Source organism: Elephantulus edwardii, unplaced genomic scaffold (genome assembly GCF_000299155.1).
Source record: "Elephantulus edwardii isolate Elephantulus edwardi_28Jun2011 unplaced genomic scaffold, EleEdw1.0 scaffold00013, whole genome shotgun sequence".
NCBI lineage: Eukaryota > Metazoa > Chordata > Mammalia > Macroscelidea > Macroscelididae > Elephantulus > Elephantulus edwardii.
In genome coordinates, this window is record NW_006399763.1 from 12,852,392 (window position 1) to 12,876,181 (window position 23,790).

Genomic DNA, 23,790 nt, shown 5'->3' on the forward strand with positions numbered 1-23,790 from the left:
TCATTATAAAATAATACAGCTAAGTTTAATAAATTTAGTAAGTGCTCTATCTGTTCTGCTACTATGTTTACAGTTAAGGAACTCTATGCACAGGACAAATGTAACCTTTGGCCATCCTTGAGCCCACTGCTGTAGTCACTCCAAGCCATCTTGTGAAGGGTCTTCTCTTTCCTCTACTCTTAACATTGCCAACCATTATGTTCTTTTCCAAAAATAGCCTCTCCAGGCAACATTATTAGAGTACGTAAAATAAATCTTTGTCATCTTTGTCTCTAAGGAGCATTCTGGTTGCACTTACTCCAAGAAAAATCTGTTTGTTCTTATGGTAGCCCATGGGGCATTCAGTACTCTTCTCTAACACCAGAAATCAAAGCAATAATTCTTCCATGTTCAGATTTCAGATACGTAGAAAATTATTAAAAATAAAACAAACCCAAAACCCATGGCCTGAATCTGGTGCATCTTAGTCTTCAAACTGACATCATTGTCCTCAGTAATTCAGAGAGGTTTCTGACAGCAGACTTGCTTAATGCAATAGGTCTCCTACTGTACTAGCTGACGGTAGTTAGGCTGATGATTGTAGATCCCAAATAAGATGAAATGGTTGACAATTTCAATCATTAATCCTTCTATCATTATGCTGTCCATTGATCCAGTGGTGAGAAGTGTTTTCTTGATGTTGAGATATAATCCATATTTAAGGTTGTAGTTTCTTATCTTCTGTAGCAAGTGCTCAAGTCTTCCTCACTTTCAGCAAGTAAGGTTATATCATCTGTACAATGCAAGTTGTTGATTAATCTTCCTCTGATCCTGATATCACATTCCTCTTCATAGATATCAGCTTCTTAAGTGAATTCTTCAGGGCACAGTTTGAATAGGTATAGAGAAAAGATATGACTCTGAAACACATTTTTCTTTTCTAAATTTTTTTCTTTTAAAAAGTGAGGTTTTAAAAATTTATTTTGGTTTACACTTATATGCAGGAATCACATTAGAAATTTTTTGACTTCTGTTTCAGGGTTAGCATCTATGTAAATGTGTATATGTGTATCTGAAGCCATAGATAAACATATGCAAGTGTAAACTTTTAGAAGTAGTGAATAAATACCTATTATAGAAAATGACTTATAAAAGGGATTAGAATTCTATTTCCTGAGTCTTAGATAATGAATTTTTTTTAAAAAATTATTTTATACTGATTTAATTACAAAGTTAGAATACACTGTTTTTCACACCAGTTTTGCATTTCCATCACTCCCTCCACTCATCAAATTGTGTGACCGTATATGATTAACATCTCCGCTCCCATTCTCAGTCCTCTGCTCCTACCCCACTTGTAAACCTCATACTTGTTCTACAATAATGATCTCATACAATATTTGTCCTATGGGACTGAGTTCACTTAGCATAATGCTCTCCAGTCCTTTCCAAGTTAAGTAGTAATTTAAAAAAAAAAATCATTACTCCTGTGTGCTGTTTAGTATTCTATTGTGTGGTTGTACCATAATTTCACAAGTAATTCAATTGTAGTTGGGCATTTGGAGTTTTTCGATGTTCTTGTGATGGTGAATAACCATGCTATAAACATTGGTGTACAAATCTCTGTGCCTCAGTTCTTATTCTCTTGGGGTATATCTGAAGCAGTGAAATAGTTGGGCCATATGGAATTTCTATGTTCAGCTTTTTAAGGAAGCACCAAACTGCCTTCCAGGACTGTACATTTTACAATACCACCAACAATGTATAAAAGTTCCTATCTCTCCATATCCTCTCCAACATTTATTACTTGCTGGCCTGTTAAAGTTTTCCGTTGCTATGGAGAGAGATGGTAATTCATTGTGGTTCTGATTTGCATCACTCTTATTGCCAGTGATCTTGAGCATTTCATCATGTGTCTCTTGGCCATCCTAATATCTTCTCTGTGAAAATTATTTCCATTACTTTTGCCCATTTTATAATTGTATCAGTCTTCTTCTTGTGGTGGCCCTGTAGGATTCTATAACATTTTAATATGAGACCCTTGCCTGAAATGTTTGTTCATAGAGCCGCTATGAGTCAAGCTTGACTTGAAGGCAATCAACAACAACAATAATAGAAATATCACATGTGTATGGCTTGAACAAGTAGAAGTACATTTTCCTACAGTTTAGGTGTTAGAAAGTCATGTCTTGGCTGTAGAGTAAAGCACTTTTCTCTTTCAAGCTTCTGCTGCCAGTCAATACTGATTTTGCCAGGCACTTCTATTTTCTATTATCTTGCTAGCTTGCATTTAATCTTTTAGAGCTCAAGATAAATTGACTCAAGATACATGCTACACTAATCCTATTTAGTGAACATAACAAATAAAATCTACATAAGGATATTACTACATGAATATATGTTAGGATTTACAACAAATTGTTTATTCCAGAGTGTGGGGGAATGATTTAATTTTTGCTTTGACATTCATTCATCCCTTAACATTATCCCCAAAGTCTCAAATTAATATTAAGTCTAAAAACTTAATCTCAAAAATCAAACATGGGTGAGACTTTAGACATATTTCATTTAAGAAAAAAAAAACAAAAAAATCCAAACTTCTTCATATATGATTCTGTGAAACCTAGGCCACAGTTTATCTGTTCTAAAATTAGAATTAAAATTAAAATTGTGGAACAGATACATGGTAGATGATGTTTCTGTTGTTGTTGTTGTTATATGCCATTGAGTTTCCTGAGACTCATAGTGACCTTATGTTACAATAGCTCTGAAGCCCACCCTGTCCTGAGCCAGTTTCACAGATTCTAACAAACCTACCCCCATTGCCCTAATTACTGTATCAATATATCCTCCTCAGTTTCAGTAAGCAAGATTGTGTCATCTGCATAACATAGGCTTTTGATGAGTTTTCCTCAAATCATGAAGCCACATTCGTCCTCATAATGCTGCCCTGAACATGCTCACCAGATTGTGTCAAGAAATCTGGAGAACAACTACCTGGACAACTGACTGGAAGAAACTTATATTTATTGCCATTCAAAAGAAAAGGTGACCTGACAGAGTGTTCAGATTATTGTATAGTATTACTCATATCACACACAAACAAAATCCTGCTGAAGATTATAAAAAAACAACTGGAGCAGTACATTGACAGAGAATTACCAGAAATACAAGCTGGTTTAGAAGAGGCTCTGGCACTAGAAATATTATCATCATTGTCAGATGGATTATGACAGAAAGCAGAGTACCAGAGAGATATCTATTTGTGTTACATTGACTATGAAAAGGCATTTGATTGTGTGGATCACAACAAATTATGGTTAACCATGAGGAGAATGTGAATCCTAGAACACTTGATTGTGCTTATGTGATATTTCTATTAGAAGTGTAAAAAAAAAAAAAAAAGAAAAAGGAAGGAAAAGAGGTATAATGGGCACCAAGCAACCAAGCAATTCAATTTGCATTGGCTCTCAAGGATTGAAAACAGTCCTTTGCTATTTGGGAGCATCTGGACAATGGTCCCATTATCCAGATGCTCAATGTAGGTCATGCTGTTTCAATTCTGGGTGGAAGATCCTTGGCCCCAGGTTTTACTTGTACTTTCCATTGCAGGTCTAATGGCAGTTTGCTCTCTTGGCTTTGAGCAGCCTATTCTCTTAATCCATTTTCATTCCTTAGAAATCTACTTAAATCATATGAAAATCCATTGGCCTGTTGCATAAATATAGAATTCTAAGAGGCAGAGACTGGTTTTGGTTGTTGTTTTTTAATTTTGGTTTTTTCCAACTCTATTTCCTTCAATTTAAAATCATAGATATTTCTCCTGTAGTAGTTTATTAGAATGATCAATCCCAGATTTAAACTCTTTACAAAAAATTTTGAAGCCATGCCCTTGGTGAAAATTCCAAGACATATGTCCATAGTTTACATTATGAATTTCTGAAATCCTTAAGTTTTGTTTTCATTTGTACATTTCATGCTTAAGACTGTTTTTCCTCTTGTGTTTTACTATATGTGAAAAGGAGAAATGTGCATCTCTAAGATCTTGCTTAGACATCTCAGCAGCCAAGTCTCTAAGTTCATCACTTACAAGTCTACATTCAACCAAACATTAGAACAAAATTTGGACAAATTCTCTGTCATTGCATAAAAACCATCACCTCTGTCTATTTTCCAACTGGAGAGTCATCTTTTTTCTTTTTTCTTTTAAAGTCACAGAAGCACAACTAATGTCCATGTTTCTAGTAATATTTTGTTTCTTTCTAGTAACCATTGTTGTATTGTTGTTGCTATTGTCAGGTGCCATTGAGTTGAGTACAACTCATATCCACCTTGTGAACAAAATATCTGAACCCTGTTCTATCCTGTGTCATCCTCACACTTCCTGAAATGCAAGAGTTCATTGCAGCAGTCACCATGTCAATACACCTAGTTAAGGGCCTTCTTCTCCCTCACTGCTCCTCACTGTTTCCAGCTTCATGTCCTTCTCCACGGAATAGTCCTTCCTAGCAATATACCCAAAGTATGTGAGATGAAGCCTCATCACTCTTGCCTCTAAGGAGCCACTCCAGCTGCACCTTCTCCAAGTCATACTTTGTTTGTTCTTTTGACTGTTCATGGGATGTTCAGTGCTCTTCTCCAACACCACAGCTCAAAGGTGTAAATTCCTTTTCTGTCATTGTTAATCATTGTCTAGTTCTCTGATGTATAGAAAATGATCTGAAAGACCATGGCCTGAATCAGATGCACCTTCATCCTCAAACTGACATCATTACTCAATAGCTTGGGGAGTTCCCTAACTGCCGATTTCCCCAGTGCAATAGATTTCCTTATTCCTGACTGCTAGTACCAAGGGTGTTAATTGTGGATCCAATAAGATGAAGCTCTTGAAAGTTTCAATCTCCTCTCCATCCATCATAACACTGCCTATTGGTCCAGTGGTAAGAATCTTTGTTTGCCTGATATTGGGATGTAATCCATACTGAAGGCTGCTTTCCTTCTGTAACAACTGCTTCAGTTCTTCCTCACTTTCAGCAAACAAGGTTGCGTCATCCGCATAATGCAGGTTATATGCATGTTCTAAGATGATAGTGACTTTCTTTATAGCTGCTCCATGTCCTTTTGAGCCCTCACAAGTATCACCTTTGAAATTCATAATTAAATAAAGTCTCTTCAAGGAAATATCAGCTTTAATTACTCTTGTTGTTAAGTACCGTTGAATACAACTCCTAGTGACCCTATGAACAATCAACACTTACAGAATTGATTCCATTCCTGCAGCCACTGTGTCAATCTATCTCATTGAGGGTCTTTCTCTCTTTCACTGACCCTCTTCCTTCCGAAGTACTATGTTCTTTTGCAAAGAATAGCCTCTCCTAACAACGTGCACAAAACAGGTAAGATGAAGCATCACTATCTTTGTCTTGAAGGAGCGTGCTGGCCACTCTTTCTCAAAGATATCTGTTCTTTTAGAAGTATAGTGGACACTCAGGGCTCTTCTCCAGCATAACTCAAAGGCATTAATCTTTCTTCTTTTTATCCATATTCACAGCTCAGCTCTCAGATGCATAACAGGATATTGGAAAGATCATGGCTTGAATAGGCACACCTTAATCTTTAAGCTATCATCACTACTCTTTAATATTTTAAAGAAATCTCTGACAAAGGATGTTCCTAGTACAATAGTCTTTTGATTTCTTGATTGCTGATACTGATGGTGCTGATTGTGAAACCAAGCAAGATTAAATTATTGACAGCTTCAATCTTTTCTCCATCTATTGTTATGCTACCTATTGGTCCAGTGGGGAGGATCTTTGTTTCTTAATGTTGAGATGTAATCCATATTGCAGAATGTAGTCTTTTATCTTCTGCAACAAGTTCTAAAACCCTCTTCATTTTCAGCAAGCAAGGTTGTGTCATGCTCATAATGTTGTTGAGCCCTCACAAGTATCACCTTTTATCACCAATTGTCGTTGAGTCTTCCTCCAATCCTGATATCACATCCTTCTTTATCAAGTGAAGCTTCTCAAATGAATTGAGAATCAGACAATTTGAAAAGACATGGAAAGAGAATACAGCCTTAATGTAAGCCTCTCTTGATGTTAAAGACAGTGAGCCCTTATTCTGTTTGAACTACAGCTTTATGGTTTAGGTATAGGTTTTGTACAAGTACAGTTAAATGTTCTGGAAATCTGATTCTCATCAATGGAAATGTCTTCAGTCTACAATTACAATAAATTTAATATTGCGTTAGTTGGGGGACAGAGTACCGTTAAGGAACAAAATATTATCAATTTTTAATTCTGTAGATCTCTTTCTCTCTTTCATTGCCAATGAGTCAGAAAAACTAATAGCTAACATTGTAGAGTATTTCTGAGGCTGTAAATCACATGGAAGGAGATCATACATCTTTTCTCATTGAACCACTAGTATTTTAAAATTTCTGAGAGGTGAATCTTTTGGATTAGCATTGTAACTCCTTACTACTTCACCAGATATCCTAAGTCAGGAGAATTATGAATAATTCAAAGTAAAGATTTTACACAATTAAAAAAATACAAACAAACATTCTTCTAGTATTCTCTGCTTTCAAGAAAGATCCATCTGACATCAGCAATGATATTCCTGGTGCTATGGCCTCTTCTAAACCCAGTATGAATTTCTAACTGTTCTCTATTAATGTACTGTTCTAGCCATTTTTTATCATCTTCAGCAGGATTTTGCTTGCACATGATATTAATGATGATGTTGTTGTTATGAGCTTTCCAGTCAACTGAAACACATAGTGACCCTATATACAACAACTCTGATGCCTTCCCTGTCTGAAGCCTGTATCACTGACTCCAATAACATCTTCCCCTATTGCCCTAGTTACTGTATCATCCATCTCATCCAGGGTCTTCTTCACCTTCACTGTGCCTCCACCCTTCCGAACATAATGTCCTTTTTCAAGGATCAGTCTCTCCTGGCCATGTACCCAAAGTCTCTGAGACAGAGCTTCAAAATCCTAGTCTCCAAGGAGAAATTTAGTTTCATTCTATCCAAGATAGATCTCTTTGTTTTCTTGGTAGTTCATTGTATGTTCAAGACTCTTTTCCAGTACCACAACTCAAAGGCATCAATTCTTCTTTCACCTTTAGTCATTGTCCAGCTCTCTTATGCGTATCAAGTAATTGAATACAATTGCAAAGGCCTGGATCTTTGCATATCTTAATCTCTAGACTGACATCTTTGCTTCTCAGGAGTCTGGAGAGGTCCCTGACAGGATGTCTTCACAGTGAAATTAATCTTTTGATTTCCTGACTGCTGGTGCCAAGAGTGTTGACTGGAGTCCAGCAAGCTGTAATTGCTAACAACCTCAGTCTCTTCTCCATCTATCACCAATTGGCCCAGTGGTGAGAATCTTTGTCTTCTTGATGTTGAATATCAACCCATAATGAAGACTACAGTCCTTGACCTTCTACAATAAGTAATTCAGGTCCTCCTCAGTTTCCTCAAGCAAGGTTGTACCATGTGTACAATGTAGGTTGTTGATAAGTCTTCCTCCACTCCTGATGCCACACAGAGAGCCCAGCCTCCATTATGATGAGTTCTGCATATAAAATTCAAAAGGTTTGGAGAAAGGACATATCCCTGATGTACTCTTTTTCTAATTTTGAACGATGCAGTGTTTCTTTGCTCTGTTCTGAGGATGGCTTCCTAATCCAAGTATAGGCTTCACATGAGCACATTCAAGTGCTCTGGCATGCCCATTCTCCTCTAGGTTAGCCACAATTTGTTGTGAATCACATAGTCAAATGCCTTTGCGTACTCAATGAAACACAGAGAGACATTCCTCTAGTACTCTCAGTTTTCTGCCAAGATCTATCTGACACTGGAGATAATGGCACTTGTGAAATGACCTCTTCTAAATTCAGCTTGTATTTCTGGTATTTCTCACTGAACTGTTCCAGTCATTTGGGCATTTAGGGCTGTTTTTTTGGTGGTTTTTTTTGGGGGGGGGTTGGCTTGTTTGTTTATGTTTTCAGCAGGATTTTACTTGCATGCGATATTAGTGGTATTGTTCAATAATTTCCACACTCTGTTGGGTCACCAATTTTTTGGAATGGGAATAAATGTGTTTCCCCACCACCCCCCCCCCTCAGTAAGTTAGGCAGGTAATTGTTCTCCAGATTTCTTGTGACAACTTGGTGAGCACATTCAGAGCAAAATCTGTTTGTTAAAATATATCAATTGGTATTGCCTCATATTTTTCAATAATTTCCATGTTCCTTTGGCCTGTTGGCCAGACAGCTGTCTTCTTACTTTCCTAAAACAGACTGGTAAGCATGTGCAGGGTTGCATCTGTTAAATGAAAAATATGAAGTGGTATCCATTGATTCCTGGAGCCTTAATTTTTCTCAATGCCTTCATTATAGCTTGCACTTTGTAAAAAGCAAGAGCTGCAAGGGAAAAGCCATATCTGATCTTTACTTACTTCAGAAAGGGGAATTACTCATTAACAACATCAGCACCACTGAACCAACTTACATGGAATCAGACACATCTCTCATTCTTCTGTACCTCTTTGTACTCATCCTAACACCCATCTTACTGCTTTACTGGGTCTAAAAATCCGCAACAATATCTCACAGACCACACAGAATGAATCATATCAGGTCGTCAGTAAGATACAATCACTCAGCCAAGACAACTTCTGAAATATGCCTGCAGGAACCTCAACCTTGAGCTTCATAATTTTAGGCCAGTGTTACAAAGCTTTCAGTCCTGCCAATTATGGTTCTCCCTGCCCAGTGTTTCAACAAAAATTAGGCAAAGACTCTTAGCTCTGGTTCAGTGGGATAACAGTCCCAAGGTCTTCTCTGTCTCATATTAGAGCTCTGATTCTCCACTTTGGCCATAGCTACTACTGCTTTTGACGTAGCTGGCACAAGAATTTCTGGCTCTGAAGGGCATGCACTACTTATCTGCTTCTTTGCTGATGATGAGGTTCTCAAATTCTGCTGCTAGATCCACTTAATTTAATGACAAGACTAGACAATTCTCTTGTGGATAGGCTAAAATGCCCTAATTCCTTATTCCTGCCCATCCACATGGCAAAGTCAAAGGTATGCCCTGCACATCTTTTTATTCATCTGACTAGAATCTTATTGCTCTACTGTGTTCAAGATCACTTGTAATAACTCATAGACCACACAGAACCATGTTAGGGAACTCAAAAGACTACAATTCAGGCTGGCAGCAAATACAATCACTCAATCAGGACAGCTTCTGGAATGTGTTCACCTCATCCTTGAGCCTCGTGCCTTTAGTCCAGCACCAAAAAGTTCTTAGTCTTGTCAAATAGGTCTTGCCCTCAAAGTTATCCAAAACAAGTTGGGCAAAGGCTCTTAATTTTGGTTCTGTGGGGTAACAGTCTCAAGGTCAACTCTCTCTTATATCAGGTCCCTGATTTTCTGCTTCAGTTGCTGCTAGGTGTGGCTGACACAAGAATTTCTGGCACTGGTGGTTGCATGGCATTCTCTTGATTCCTCTTTGCTGGTAATGAGATGCTCAAAATCAGACTCTGCATCTTCTCAGTGTTTCAAGTTACCCTCTTGAGGATGGGCAAACACACTCTATTCACATGCCCCTACTTATTCACAAAGCAAAGTCAAAGACATTGGATAGAGAAGCCATTTTTAACATAACCCCATAACACCACACCCCATCTCTCCTTGCTAGTTTGCACTTAAATTCTTTTATATGTCAAAAAAGAATGTCTCAAGATATATTATACTTAACTGCCCAGTAAACATAAGGAAAACAACCTTGTCCCCAAAAGGGATTATAACCATAGGCATTGAGGTTAAGGTTTGTAATATATTGTTTTTATGGACAAAATTTGATCTGTAGCAGTCACTATGTATCAAAGTTATAATTTATATAAATACTAAAAACATGTGATTAATTGTCCTGAATCTTAATCTCGCATTCCTACAGACTGTTAAGGAAGACATAAGAACTGGCATTGTTCTATTATATAGGTGAAAAAGTAAGACTGGAAAATATAAGAGTTCACTGCTTATCCTTAAATTTCCTTCTGCATATGCCATAGTAGGTATAACTGACTGTTATTGTTATGATATAAATAAAATAGATAATTATAACAGGGTTAAAATATCTAGCTTACCAGTATTAATCTAATTCCATTGATGGTGAAAATGTTTCTGGCTTAAAAAGACCCCTATTTTTTGTTTGATCTCATTAGGGAGATTAGTAAAGTAAAAATGATTTTGCATGATGAAAGCAATCAAATTGAAAGCCAGGTTAAAACATAATTATAATGTGGAAATGTTTTTAAAATAAATGTCATAATCTCTGAAATGTATTTGTTAGAAATAAAAGCAGAAACAATTTCATATTTAACTCTTAAAGTAAGAGTTGAACGACTAGGTATTTTGCAAATCTTGACACTGGAAATTTTTCATAGTAAATTATTTTGTAGAAATGTAAAGATTTCCAGTAATATATGAATTTATATTATTAATCAGCATAAGCAACCCACATATTAATTTAATTTACATCACAGAAGACTAATAAAATAAAACTGTGACAAAATTAGCATTGATCCATCTGTTATACAGTAATTGCTAAATAACTGTAAAATATATTACCCTGTGTTTATTATTTTGGCAATTACTATGTATTTTTTAAAAAAATATGCTTCTACACATATCCATGTTTATTAAAAAAGAATAAACAAAAAGAATACTTACCAAAATTGTGGTAACAATTAAAGAACGATTAGATAAAGAATCTGTGATGTTGGCAGGCTTTCCCTTTTGACTTTCTGTCATGTTCAGGCCACTGGCTGGATCCCAAGTTCCAATCTATAAAATAACATATGTACTTTGTAAATTGTCCATCAGGCACCTGGGAGTGAAGACTGCAAGAGAAAGTTAAGACTGCTAACACTTATTATTCACCTCTGCCGCATTATCTGCTATAGTTAAAGTAAAGGCTGCTTGTTTTAAGCATGATTCACTGCTCTGTGAAGTGTGCCCAGTGAGGTGTGACATTAAAGAAGAAAATGATCTGCTGCACTTCTACAGTCAGTAAGGGAGCTTAATTTTCCATTCAGACTTTCATTCACTAGGATAAACCACATTTGATAATAACTTGATAGCTGGCTAGAAACTCATTAATAGCACATATCTCTTGCTATAATGGATCTTTCTCATCTTCTCATTATGAAGATATCATGCTATAATATGCGAACAAAGAAAGGACAGAGGAGAACCTGAAGATCCAGAATAAATCAGTAAGTAAAGACAGGTTTAAGGTAGGCATCCTGTCTAGCCCCCAATAGTGTAAAACTATCTTCAGAATTACATTTAGAGTTTTGATACTTTTAAAAATAAGTCTAGGAAAGAACGTTTCAGAGCTCTCTCATCTAGATAATACAAATACTTCTAGTTCACAACTGCAACGCATCTGCTCTATAATATATATTTTAATGTGACTAACTTAATTACAAGTAATTCTTGATTTATAAATAAATAATACTGACTAACTTAATTACAAGTAATTCTTGATTTATAAATAATACAAGTTAGGAGGAACTACACTTATGGCCATCCGTTTTGTTATTTTAGGTGAGTTTTTTCATGCTTTGGCTTTTTGCATATGTATGTACTAGTACAATGTCACAGTACTCCACTTGCTTACGTTATGACTCTCTAATCTTCACTTGCTAATGTTCAATATTACCATTTACTGTTCAATAAACTTTACATGGCACATTTTATTAATAATAATGATGATGAGAAAGGAAAAAATAAATAACTAGATGACATACTCAACTTAATGCAGTCAACTTATAATAGAGGTGATGGAAAGAAACTTCTTAATAAATCAGGAACTACCTGACATTTTTTCTAATAAATTTAGTCAACTCTAAGTATTTGGGGATTTTCCATTCATCAAACACTGACTTTAGGATGGTATAGACAAATCTCTAAAGGACAGAGAGTTATTAAATACACAGATCATGGGATTTGTGTGCTTTTGCATGTTTACGCTGCCATTTAACAATAGTTAGGCAGCTTTGGTGGCCTAGTGGTATGATGCTATGCTAAAAAATCCCAAAGGCTGGCATGCATTTCAAATCCACCAGCTTCTCCACAGGAGAAGGATGGACAATTTTGTTCTATGTGATTAACTGCCTCTGAAAATCTGCCGGAGAGTCAACTATGAGTTGGTTCCAAGTTGACAGCACCCAACAACAATAACATGCCTTAAGAGAACAGAGACAAAGAAATACAGAGGGAGGAATTCTTTTCTCTACTCTTCAAATCTGAGAAGCACAAATAATGACATATTACTTGCACAAATATACAACTTGTTTTTCTCAAAGGGATGGTTGCTATTAATTTTACTTTATAAAATACCTTTGTAGACATACGAAATTAGCATAGAAATTACATTGGCTTCTTTTTGTTTATTAGCTGCCATGAAGTCAATTATGATCCCTAGTGACTTTATGATAAGAAACATTTAAGATCTGAAACTTGCCCTATCCTACTCCATCCTGATTATCTCTGATATTCTCTTGCTCCTTGGTATAGTCTCAATGCCAAAGTATTTTGTTAAAGATCTTCCTCTCTGTGACTTTCACACAGAAGGTATTATTTATTTTTATCCATGTCCACTGGAACCAAAATATGATCTTGAGTCTACCCTATCTGAATTTAAAAATCATCTTAAGATAGGTGTGAAGCAATGAACAACAATGATCAAAGACTGCATGAGTTCAGGGATGACATCAAGGATATCAGTATGAGAGAGCAAAGGGTCACAAAAAAGTTACTGGAGAATGAAAAAATCAAATGGATATCAGAATAGACCCTAAAATTGTACTAGAGTATCCAGAAGCCAAAACAAAGGGAATCTATACTGAAAGAAAAGAACTGAACAAAAGATTTCAAAAGGCAGCTGGGGCGGGGGGAGGGGGGGAACAAACTTCTATAATGGAATATGCAGAGACCCAGAATTGTAAAATAGAAAGAGAAGAACGCACTCAGCATTTCTCAACAACAGATTCAAGCCTAGAGTTGTAATAGTTAGAGATACTATGGGCAAAATATTGGTTGATCAAAGAAATATAAAAAGAAAATGGAGATTATACACAGAATCACCAAACCAAAAAGAAGTGACCGACAGTAAAATATTTTAGGAAGTACCGTATGAGCAAGAACCAATGGTAATGAATGGAAAAGTTCAAGCTGTACTGAATGGATTGGCAAAAAATAAGGTGGCAGGAACTGATGGGATGCCAAGTGACATATTTCAAATGACAGATACAGTCTTGGACATACTGACCATCTTATGCCAGGAAATTTGAAGGAAGTTACCTGGCCAACTAATTGGAGGATATTTATATTTGTTCACCATTCTGAGAAGTTATCCAACAGAATGTGGAAATTATTAAACAGTATCAGGGATATCACATGCAAGCAAAGCACTGCTTAAAGATCATTAAAAAACAGAACAGTACATAGACAAAGAATTTCCAGATGTTCAAGCTGAATTTAGAAGAGGCTGTGGCACCAGGGATATCATTACTGGTGTCAGATGGATCCTGGCTGAAAGCAAATATCAGAAGAATGGTACTTGGGCACCATTGACTATGCAAAGGCATTTGACTGTGTGGATTATAACAAATTATGGCTAACATTGAGAAGAGAGGGAATCTCAGAACACTTAATCGTGCTCATGTGAAACCTATACTTACACCAAGAGCAAAGGAACATTACATGGCTTAAATTAGGAGAGGTGTGTGTCAGGGTTGAATCTTTTCTCCATACCTATTCTATCATTGTTGTTCTTGTTGTTGTTGTTGGTACCATCAGATTGAAACAGACCCATCGCTGACTCTCCAGTGGGTTTTCAGAGGCAGTGAATCACATGGAAGGAGATTCTCCATCCTTCTCTGTGGAGCAGCTGGTGGCCTTAAACTGTATGCCTTTGGGATTGAAGTTCTGCTTCTTGTCACTAGGTCACACTGAGTAAATTATTTGAGAAGCTAGATCCTATTAACTTTGTTTCTCCAAGTTCATAGGGTTTCTGGAGGCAAGCTATTTTGAAAGTGGATGCCACTCCTGCTTCCAAGCTTTTTTTAATTGGGGAGCTCTCCCAAACACTGTTCACCATGGATAACCATTATCACATTTGACACGTCAGTGTCACAATGTTTGGCATCAGAAATCTTTCGTTGATAGGGTCACTATGAGTCATCTACGACTTGACAGCAGTTAACAGTAACAACAACAGAGTCTATTAAGAAGAACGTGACATCAGGATTGAAGTAAGATTGCTCAACACCTATGTTATGCAAATGACACAACCTTGCTTGCTGAAAATGAGGACTTGAAGCACTTGCTGCAGAAGTTCAAAGACTCTTGCCTCACACTTTCACATTCATTATGGCTAGATACACAAATAATGAACATGATAATGAACAAACTCTTTATAGAAAGTAGACATTTTATTTTTGTGGTAAATGAGAAATGTTGGATAACAGGATAGTAACTGAGGAGAAGGTTAATAAAGAGCAAAAGACATACAGAGCTCAGCAGACATAAAAAAAAACAACAACAAATCAAATCAATAAAGGGAGACGAAAAGACAAAGCAGGTATTGCCAAGGAGAGATCGGTCCTTGGAAAGGGACGCCATGCTTGGGAGGGTGGAGGGACAGCGCAGGAGGGGAAGACCCTCTATGAGGTGGATTGATTCAGTGACTGGGGTAATCGGGATGGGTGTGTCAGAGGCAATGCGATTGGCACAGGATAAAGCAGGGTTTAGGGCTGTTGTATATAGGGTTGTTATGAGTCGCAAGCGACTAGACAGCACATAAGAACAACAAAAAAACATACAAGAAAAGGCCACTCCCTCAAGTCTTGAGTTGAATTTAGACTCTTAGCTTCCCATTCATTTATAAAATAAATTCATTCCTGGTTCAGTGGTAAAAACCTGTGCGGCAATCCCAAAGGCACACACTTCATATCCATCAGCACTCCAAGGAGAAGGATGGGCTAAATCCTTCCTTGTGAAAGAATGGGCTAAATCTTCTGAAAACATACTATATGGTAAGCTATGGGTTAGTTCTAAATCCACGAATACAACAACAACAAGCCTCCTAAATTATAAGAAAAATACATTTTGGTTCTTTAAAGACACTGACTTGTGGTATTTTATTGTACTAATATGCAATAACTAGGGAACTCTGGTGGCTTAATTGTATGGAATTGCATTGTCAAGAACAAAGACACAGTAAGAATCTATCAAATGATATATGGAAGAGAAACAGATTATACCATCACATGTGATTTACTGCCTATGATTATCTGCTGGTGGATTTGTTATCAGTTGTTCTGACTCAGTGATATACAACAGCAACAGTAGGAGCTAACAGTGTACCAGATTTTTGTATGTACAGTTATTTTATCATCATATTACAACTATAGGGAACTGTTGTGGCCTTGTGGTAAAGGGTTGTGCTACTAATACAAAGGCAGGTGGTTGGAATTCACCAGCTGCTCCATGGGAGTAAGACATACAATCTAATCCCGTGTAGTTACTTACTCTGAAAACATGCCAGAGATTCAGCTATGAGTCAGTTCCAACTCAAGTTCACATGACAACAATAATCAAAACTATATTTAACAGTGATCAATTATATAAAACCTAATGTACAAAAAAATTACATAAAAAGTTCATGCATGAAACAATGTATATAAATGATTGTGTAAAAATGAACAATAGTAAAAACAAATAAAACTTTTTAAAAAAAACTCTATTTTGTACTTATATTGTCTAAAAAATATAAATGTCAAATAATTTAGTAGAAAAGGTAGTTAAGAAAATTTGATTAAGCATGTTCTCTAAATTAAATTGCCTATTGGACAAATTATTTTGTTTTAGATATGATTTACTAAGTAAACCCGGTGATGTAATGCATAACATATTAAGCTGGTAAAGGAAAGGTTAGCAGTTCAAATCTGTCAGCTCAGAAGAAAATGAGGAGTCTCATCAAGATTTATAGCCTTAGAAACTCAATGGAGGGTCATTAAAAGTCGTCGATATCTTGGCATTAGGGCACCGTGGTGGTTTAGTGATTTACATGTTAGGCTATTAGTAATGGGAAGGCTGGTAGTTTAAATCTACTACCTTCTTTCTGGGAAAAAGAGGAGACTTTCTCCTCCAATAAAGATTTACAGTCTCAGAAACTAATGGAGGGTCACCATGAGTAAGAATCTATTTGAGGAATTGGATTTAATTTGGGTTTTGTGAATTATAGTTATAAGGGTCCTGGTGGAAGCACAATGGTTAAATCTCAGCTGCACACTTAAAGATAGTCTTAACAATAGTGGGTAATGAAACTCAATGGACAATTCTACTCTGTCCTATATGATCACCACAGATTGGAATAAATTTGGTAGGACACACCACCACCATAGTATCATATAGACAGATAGTCTTAACAATAGTGGGTAATGAAACTCAATGGACAATTCTACTCTGTCCTATATGATCACCACAGATCGGAATAAATTTGGTGGGACACACCACCACCATAGTATCATATAGACAGATTCTAATTTTCATTTTTCCTCTTGCTCTACTGGTAATCAAAAAGTCTGGAGACTCAAGCCACCCAGGGGTGTCTGACTACCTACTGCTGCAAAATCAATCTCTGAAAACTGTATGAAGCACAGTGGTACTCTGACACATGTCAGATCATCATGACTCTGGAGAACAACTCTAAAGTAGCCAACAGCGGTTCTCATTCAGATTAATAGTGAGATGAGGCAGTGAGCATTAATATATGATGTGGTAGCTATAAGCCAGTAGTAGAAGAATGTCCATACAAGAGTGTAAGTACTTTGTAAATCTCAGAAAATTTCAAAGCAGAAGGAGCAAGTACAGACCAAAATCTTGACCCTTCTGTAATCATAGAAACATAACATGTATTTTTCTAGAGCAAAAAACACACAGGAAGTGATTACGTGGATCAGTGGAAACACTGAAGGGTACTGGGGCTGGACAAGCCAAGAATCTAGAGTTTTAGATTGTCTGATCTATATAAATGGTTTTAAACTCAAAAACATTCTGTTGAAAATAATACAGAATTGTTTATGCTGTTGTTAAGTACCATCAAGTCACAGGTGACTCACAGTGACCCTATGAACAAAAGTCCTGGACACTTCCTGTGTAACTTCTGTCCTTTCTCTAAATTCATAGGATTTCTAGAGGCAAGCTATTGTGGAAGTGGATGCCACTTCTGCTTCCAAATACAGAATGATAGAAAATTAAACATTATTCATCTTTTATTTCATTTGCTCATTTTTATGTGGTCATAAAAATAATCCACATTTATTGTTGTCATTTAATATGATATTTTTCTAAAATGAAAATACATTTAAGATTTAAATGTAGACACATAACTAGACCCAAATTAGAGTTCAGCTTCTATCTACATATGTGTTCTTCGCATGTTTTCATCAACCCTCTAAACAAAAAACACTAAAATGAAAATTGAGACAATTCTCACTTAGAGCTTCCCCATATGCTGTGCAGTAGAATCAAGACCCACAGGATTTTCTTGCTGGTGAATTATGGAAGTTGATCACCAGGCATTTCTTTTACAGTGTCACTGAGTAATTGCCAAACGCCAACCCATCAGTTAATCTCTACTTTCTCAAGACCTTTCTTTTCAACATAGCTTTGTAGTTAGTGTTGTATTCTATTACTACTACTCATTGACTGTCAGGGGGACTAATGATATTATTTCTCTACACCAGTTACTTCATATATTCTCTTTTCTCTTGGATCATTGTTAAAAATGGATTTTTTTTAATTAATGCAGGTGTTTAAAGTATGTCACAATTGGTATAAAGCTCTGATGGCACATTCCTTAGGGAGGTGAGCTGGTAACCCACAGCTGGAGCCTGCCTGGTGATTTCAATGCACCGGTGAAGGCAGAAGATGGGTAATCTCCAGTGTAATACACGTCCTCCTCCAAAAACCTGCTAGAGGGTCAGCAGGTTGTGATTCAACATCAGTAAGTCTGAGTCTGTGTATACCAGTGATAAAATATCTCTTATTTGCCCATTATTAAGCATTTTCTACTACTATTCAACTAACCAAATTCATAATTTTAATGACTACACAAAAGGGACATATCATAATTTATTTAACTATGACTATAAATAAAGTTGAAAACATATATGTATTTATAAACATTTACCTTTGTATTTCATCTTAAAACAGTCCTAGGCTGGCTCCCTAACCTCAAAATTCTAGTATCCTAAACTGTGAAAAAGTTTCTGTTTATTAAAGCCATCCTGTTTATTTTATTTAATAATTCTACTGTTAGGGACCTCTCTAAGGTACTCAGGAGCAACAGTGTCTCTCTGGAGACTAAGGTGCGCCTGATACAGGCTATGGTATTTGCAATCTCTTGTTATGCATCAGAGAGTTGGACAATGACCAGGGAGGACAGAAGGAGAGTGGATGCTTTTGAGCTGTGGTGCTGGAGAAGGGTACTGAATGTACCCTGGACTGCCAGGAAAACAAACAGATTTATCTTGGAGAGGATTAAACCAAGCTACTCCTTGGAGGCAAGGATTCTGGGGCTTCGTCTGACATACTTTGGACATGTTGCCAGGAGGGACGGGTCCTTGGAGAGGGACATCATGTTTGGGAGGGTTGAGGGACAACGCAGGAGGGGAAGACCCTCTATGAGATGGATTGATTCGGTGACTGGGGTAATCGGGATGGGTGTGTCAGAGGCAGTGCGGTTGGTGCAGGATAGAGCAGGGTTTAGGGCTGTTGTGCATAGGGTCGCTATGAGTCGGAAAGGACATAACAATACATAACAACACATAACAACAACAACAAAAAAGTTATAGTCATGCAAAAATATGTATATTGTACATTGACAAAGAAGCAATCATTGAAACCAAACAAAGGATGCTGTTTGATCAAGAATGGTGTGGTGTCAGGATTTTATCCCTTCTTTTTTGTTTTAACTGACTTTTCATTCACTCATTTATACAGATTTCCTCCACCTTCATTCCCTTATACATGCTCTGTATAAGATAACAAGTTTATCAAAACCATTCTTAAGTCATAAAAAAAATAAAAAAATATTTTGAGCTGGGTTAAAATTATTAGATCTAAATTAATCCAAGTTAATGAAAAGTTAATATTTAAAATAATTTTTCAATAAAAGAACAGCCCTAATAACATAATCTATGAAAAGCCTACATACATTACCTTATTGAAAATAAAACTAAAAATCCATGGGCAATGCAGGGGGGTGGAGTAGGAGGAGGAAAGGAAATATCTTTCATTATAGTCAAATGTAGAGAGAAGAGAAAGGTTCAGATGATAACTTGTTTTGACTAAATATCAGACAAATGTATTTATTTTGAGCAAAGTGTATCAGTAACACTTATTCCTAATAAGCTTTCGTAAAATAATAGTAATAAACCTTAAAGTAAAAAATAATGGCAACCGTACAATAATAGAATAAATGTTTTTTAAAAAATCAAAATTCCCATCCCCATTTATCTTATGTATGTATTCATAAGAATATCAGGAATATTCTTATACAAAAATGTAGATTCTTCTTAAATATATCGAGAAGCTGAAAATAACTTACTCAAAGCTCTTAAATCTCTGATCCATTCTCTCTCTTTCTCCCTACCTACCTATCATCTATCTAAGTATGAAACTCTGGTGGCATAGTCTGCAGCAATTTGCATTGTTAATAAAAAGTTCAGAACATCTTGTGGTCCAAATACGCCAGCAGCTCTACAGAGAAAAAGAAAAGAAAAATCTCTTCTCTTTCCTTTTTACCGCTTTGGAAGCTTGATAGAGGATCACTAGTGAGAATTACACAATAGTAATTAGTAATGAGCTGAGTTCATCTCTCTCTCTCTCTGTCTCCATATATATGTTGTGGTGTTAAGGGTTTATTGTACAAAATATCTTTCCTAGACAATGATTAACCATTTAAATTGTGCTGAATCATTTTTTGTATTACAGAAAGAGGATAAAGGTAGGAAAAAGTCAGATCTTACTAGAGGCTTGTATATACACTCATGGAATCTCAATCCTAGCCTTTGGGATGCATGCAATCCAGTTACACTACAAGTGATCATCTACAAAGCTCACCACGCTCTGTAAAACCAGCATGCATACCTAAGTGGTGTGAGTCATTACCCAGATGGGTTTGAGTCTCTGGGAGAACTTCTAGAAAATCACCAAACCCAAGGACATAGAAGAGTGAGGGAAATGAATGAAGGAGGATAATGTTGAAAATTATGGTGTTATAACAGCAAATCAAACATTTCGGATACCGTTGACTCCCTACTTCTTTTTTTTAAATTCTATTTTATTAATTTTAATGAAACATTTTCAGAGTTTTGTATTTCCATTCATTCATTGTTGCACTTTTCTCCCTGCCCACCCTCCCCCCCCCCCAGTTCGCTCCTCTCCATGAAAAGTAAAAGAAAAATTCCTTCACTGGTATACAATTTCCTCCCCCGACCCCCGCCCTTCTCCCCCAGTGTACTCCACTATGCAACCTTAATTCCAGACTCTTGTGATAACCATAATACCCTATCACATATCACTTTTAAACTGTTCTCTCCCTCATCTGTTTCAATGCAGTACACATAATTTATACAGTTTGGCACCGGTAGCCAGAAAATTAAAAGACATATTGCCATGGGAAAGCCCACTGTTAGGGACCTCTCCAAAGTACTCTAGATTAATGGTGTCTCTCTGGAGACAAGGTGCATCTGATACAGGCTATATAGTCTTTGCTATCACTTGTTATGCATCAGAGAGTTGGACAATGATAAGGAGGATAGAAGGAGAATTGATGCCTTTGAGCTGTGGTGCTGGAGAACAGTATTGAGGGTACCATGGGCTGCTAGGAAAACAAACAGATTCATCCTGGAAAGGGTTAAACCAGGTGGCTCCTTGGAGGCAAGGATTCTGAGGCTTCACCTAACATACTTTGGACATGCTATAAGGAGGGACCACTCTTGGAGAGTGACATTATGCTTGGTAGGGTGGAGTGACAGCACAGGAGGGGAGGGCCTCATTGAGGTGGATTGATTCAGTGACTGGGGTAACAGGGATGGGAGTGTCAGAGACAGTGCAATTGGCACAGGACAGAGCAGAGTTTAGGGCTGTTGTACACTGGGTTGTTATGAGTCGCAAGTGACTTGACGGCACATAACAACAACAACCCCAACCCTAATGTCAGTCCCATTCTACAACAGTGGTACAATGCAGTATTGTCTTTTTTTAATTTATTATTAATTTCAATGAACATTTTGTATTTGTCTTTTTGGGACTGAGACCTTTTACTCAGCATAATGTCCTCCAGGGTCACCCATTTTGAATAATATTGCATGAGTTCCTTGTTTTTCAATGCAGCATAGTATTCCATTATGTGAACATACCACAGCTTCTCTGTCCATTCATTTGTTGATGGGCACTTAGGTTGCTTTCCAACTTCTTGCTATAGTGAACAGAGCTATGATAAACATGGGTGTGCATATATCTGCTTGGGTAGCGGTTACGGTCTCTTGGGGGTATATTCCCAGTAGTGGAATTGCTGGGTCATATGGTATCTCTATATGCAATTTTTTGAGAAAGCGCCACACCACTTTTCCCAGTGGTTGCACCATTTTGCACTCCCACCAAAAGTAAATAAGGGTTCCAGTCTCTCCACAACGTCGCCAGCATTTGTTGCTTGCTGTTCAGTTAAATTTTGCAATTCTGACTGGGGTGAGACTCCCTATTTCTTGTAACTGGTCTGCTCCTAAATCTCAGCAGAATAAATTATGAATACAATTGGTGTAAAAGAGATAAGTTTGTTGAGATGGCTCCAGACTGAAGGGAAGTGTGGGATTTAACAAGAGTAAGAAGTATGTGGTTTGGAAAGTACAGATAAAATGGCTACTTTTGCAGCTCCTACAAGGAGAAGAAAAGCTAAACTGCTTTTGGCCTAAGGCAAAGGCCAAGGGCCTGAGGTCATATGCAGGTTAAAGCTGAACAATAAAATTGAAACAGGGAATTCCTTGAAAGGTTAACATGTCAAGGTTTTTGTTGTTTTAGCTTTATGAATATTGCTGTTTCTTTCTTCCTTATAGTAATGTGAAGATAAGGAGCTCTGATGACCTAGTGGCAAGAAGCTATGCTGCTATTCCAAATGCCTGTGGTTTGAGGCCAGGAACTCTTCTTCTGGAGAAGTATAGACAAGCTCCTCCCCTGTATTGTTGTTGTTATATCCCATGGAGTCCCTGGGAAACATAGTAACCCTATATACAGTAGCTCTGGAGCCTGCCCTGTCCTGAGCCAGTCTCACTAATTCCAACACACCAACCCCCATAGCCCCAGTTATTGTAACAATCCATCCCATCCAGTGTCTTCCTCTCCTGTGCTTTCCCTCCACCCTTCTGAGCATAATGTCTCTCTCCAAGGATGGACCCCTCCTAGTCATGTGCCCAAGTATGTGAGATAAAGCTTCAAAATCCTAGCCTCCAAGGAAAACTTGGTTTCATTCTCTCCAAGACAGACTTATTTGTTTTCTTAGTGATCCATAGTATGTTCAAGACTTTTATCCAGTATCACAATTTGAAGGTATCAATTCTTCTTCTGTCATCCTCTAGTCATTGTTCAGCTCTCTGATACATAGCAAGTAATTTTGAAGACCATGGACTGGATCAGGTACACCTTAGTCTCTAGACTGACATCGTTGTGTTTCAGCACTCTGGAGAGGTCCCCAACAGTGGATTTATTCAATGCAATTCATCGTTTTATCCCTGTGGAGCTGAGCAAGGTGTAATTGTTAACAACTTTAATTTCTTCTCCATCTGTCATGGTGCTGCCAAGTGGCCCAGTGGTGAGAATCTTTGTTTTCTTGATGTTGAGCTTCAATCTGTAGTGAAGACTACAGTCCTTGACTTTCTGTAGCAAGTGTTTCAGGTCCTCAGTTTCAGAAGGCAAGGTTGTGCCATCTGCATAACAGATTGTTGATAAGTTTTCCTCTAATCTTGATGTCACATCCTTCTTCGTAAAACCCAGCCTTCTAAATGATGTGTTCTGCATATAGATTGAAAAGGTATGGAGACAGGATGTGCTAGTGATAGAACACTATGCACACTTAATAAAAAGAACAGTAATGAATGAAGGCCAGATGAGCTCTGGGAGGATATAAAGAATATCATCCATAAAGAATGCAAAATGTGCTTACAAAGAAGGAAGAAGACAAGACTAAAATGAATGTCAAAAGAGACCCTGAATATTGCACAAGACTGCTGAGAAGCCAAAGCAAATGGAATAAATCAAGAAGTTTAGGAGATGAACAGAAGATTTCAAAAGGCAGCATTAGGAAGACAAGGCAAAGTATTATGAAATGTGCAAGGAGCTGGAGTCAGGAAGTTCAAAAGGGCTGAACTCACTTGGCATTTCTTAAGCTGAAGAAACTGAAGAACAAATTCAACCTGCAAGTTGCAATGTTTAAGGATGCTATGGGCAGAATATATAATGATCCAAGAAGCATTAAAGGAAGACGGAAATAGTATATAGAGTTACTATACCAAACAGAATTGGCTGACACAGAAGAATTTCAAGAATCAATATATTATCAAGAGGTTTTTGGTATTGTTGTTGTTGTTTAGTGCCGTCGAGTCATAGACGACTCATAGTGACCCTATGAACAAACAGCCTGAGCACTGTTCGT

General features: G+C 37.1%; 1 protein-coding gene across 4 annotated transcripts in view; it reads right to left on the minus strand.

Moving 5' to 3' along the window:
* Positions 1 to 23,790, minus strand: part of GRIK2 (glutamate receptor, ionotropic, kainate 2) — a 1,103,729-nt gene that overhangs the window by 418,551 nt on the left and 661,388 nt on the right. For all 4 annotated transcript variants that reach the window (XM_006881188.1, XM_006881187.1, XM_006881189.1 and 1 more), the window contains one exon: positions 10,737 to 10,850. In XM_006881188.1, coding sequence (XP_006881250.1) covers positions 10,737 to 10,850 — 114 coding nt within the window. The remainder of the gene's footprint in view (positions 1 to 10,736; positions 10,851 to 23,790) is intronic.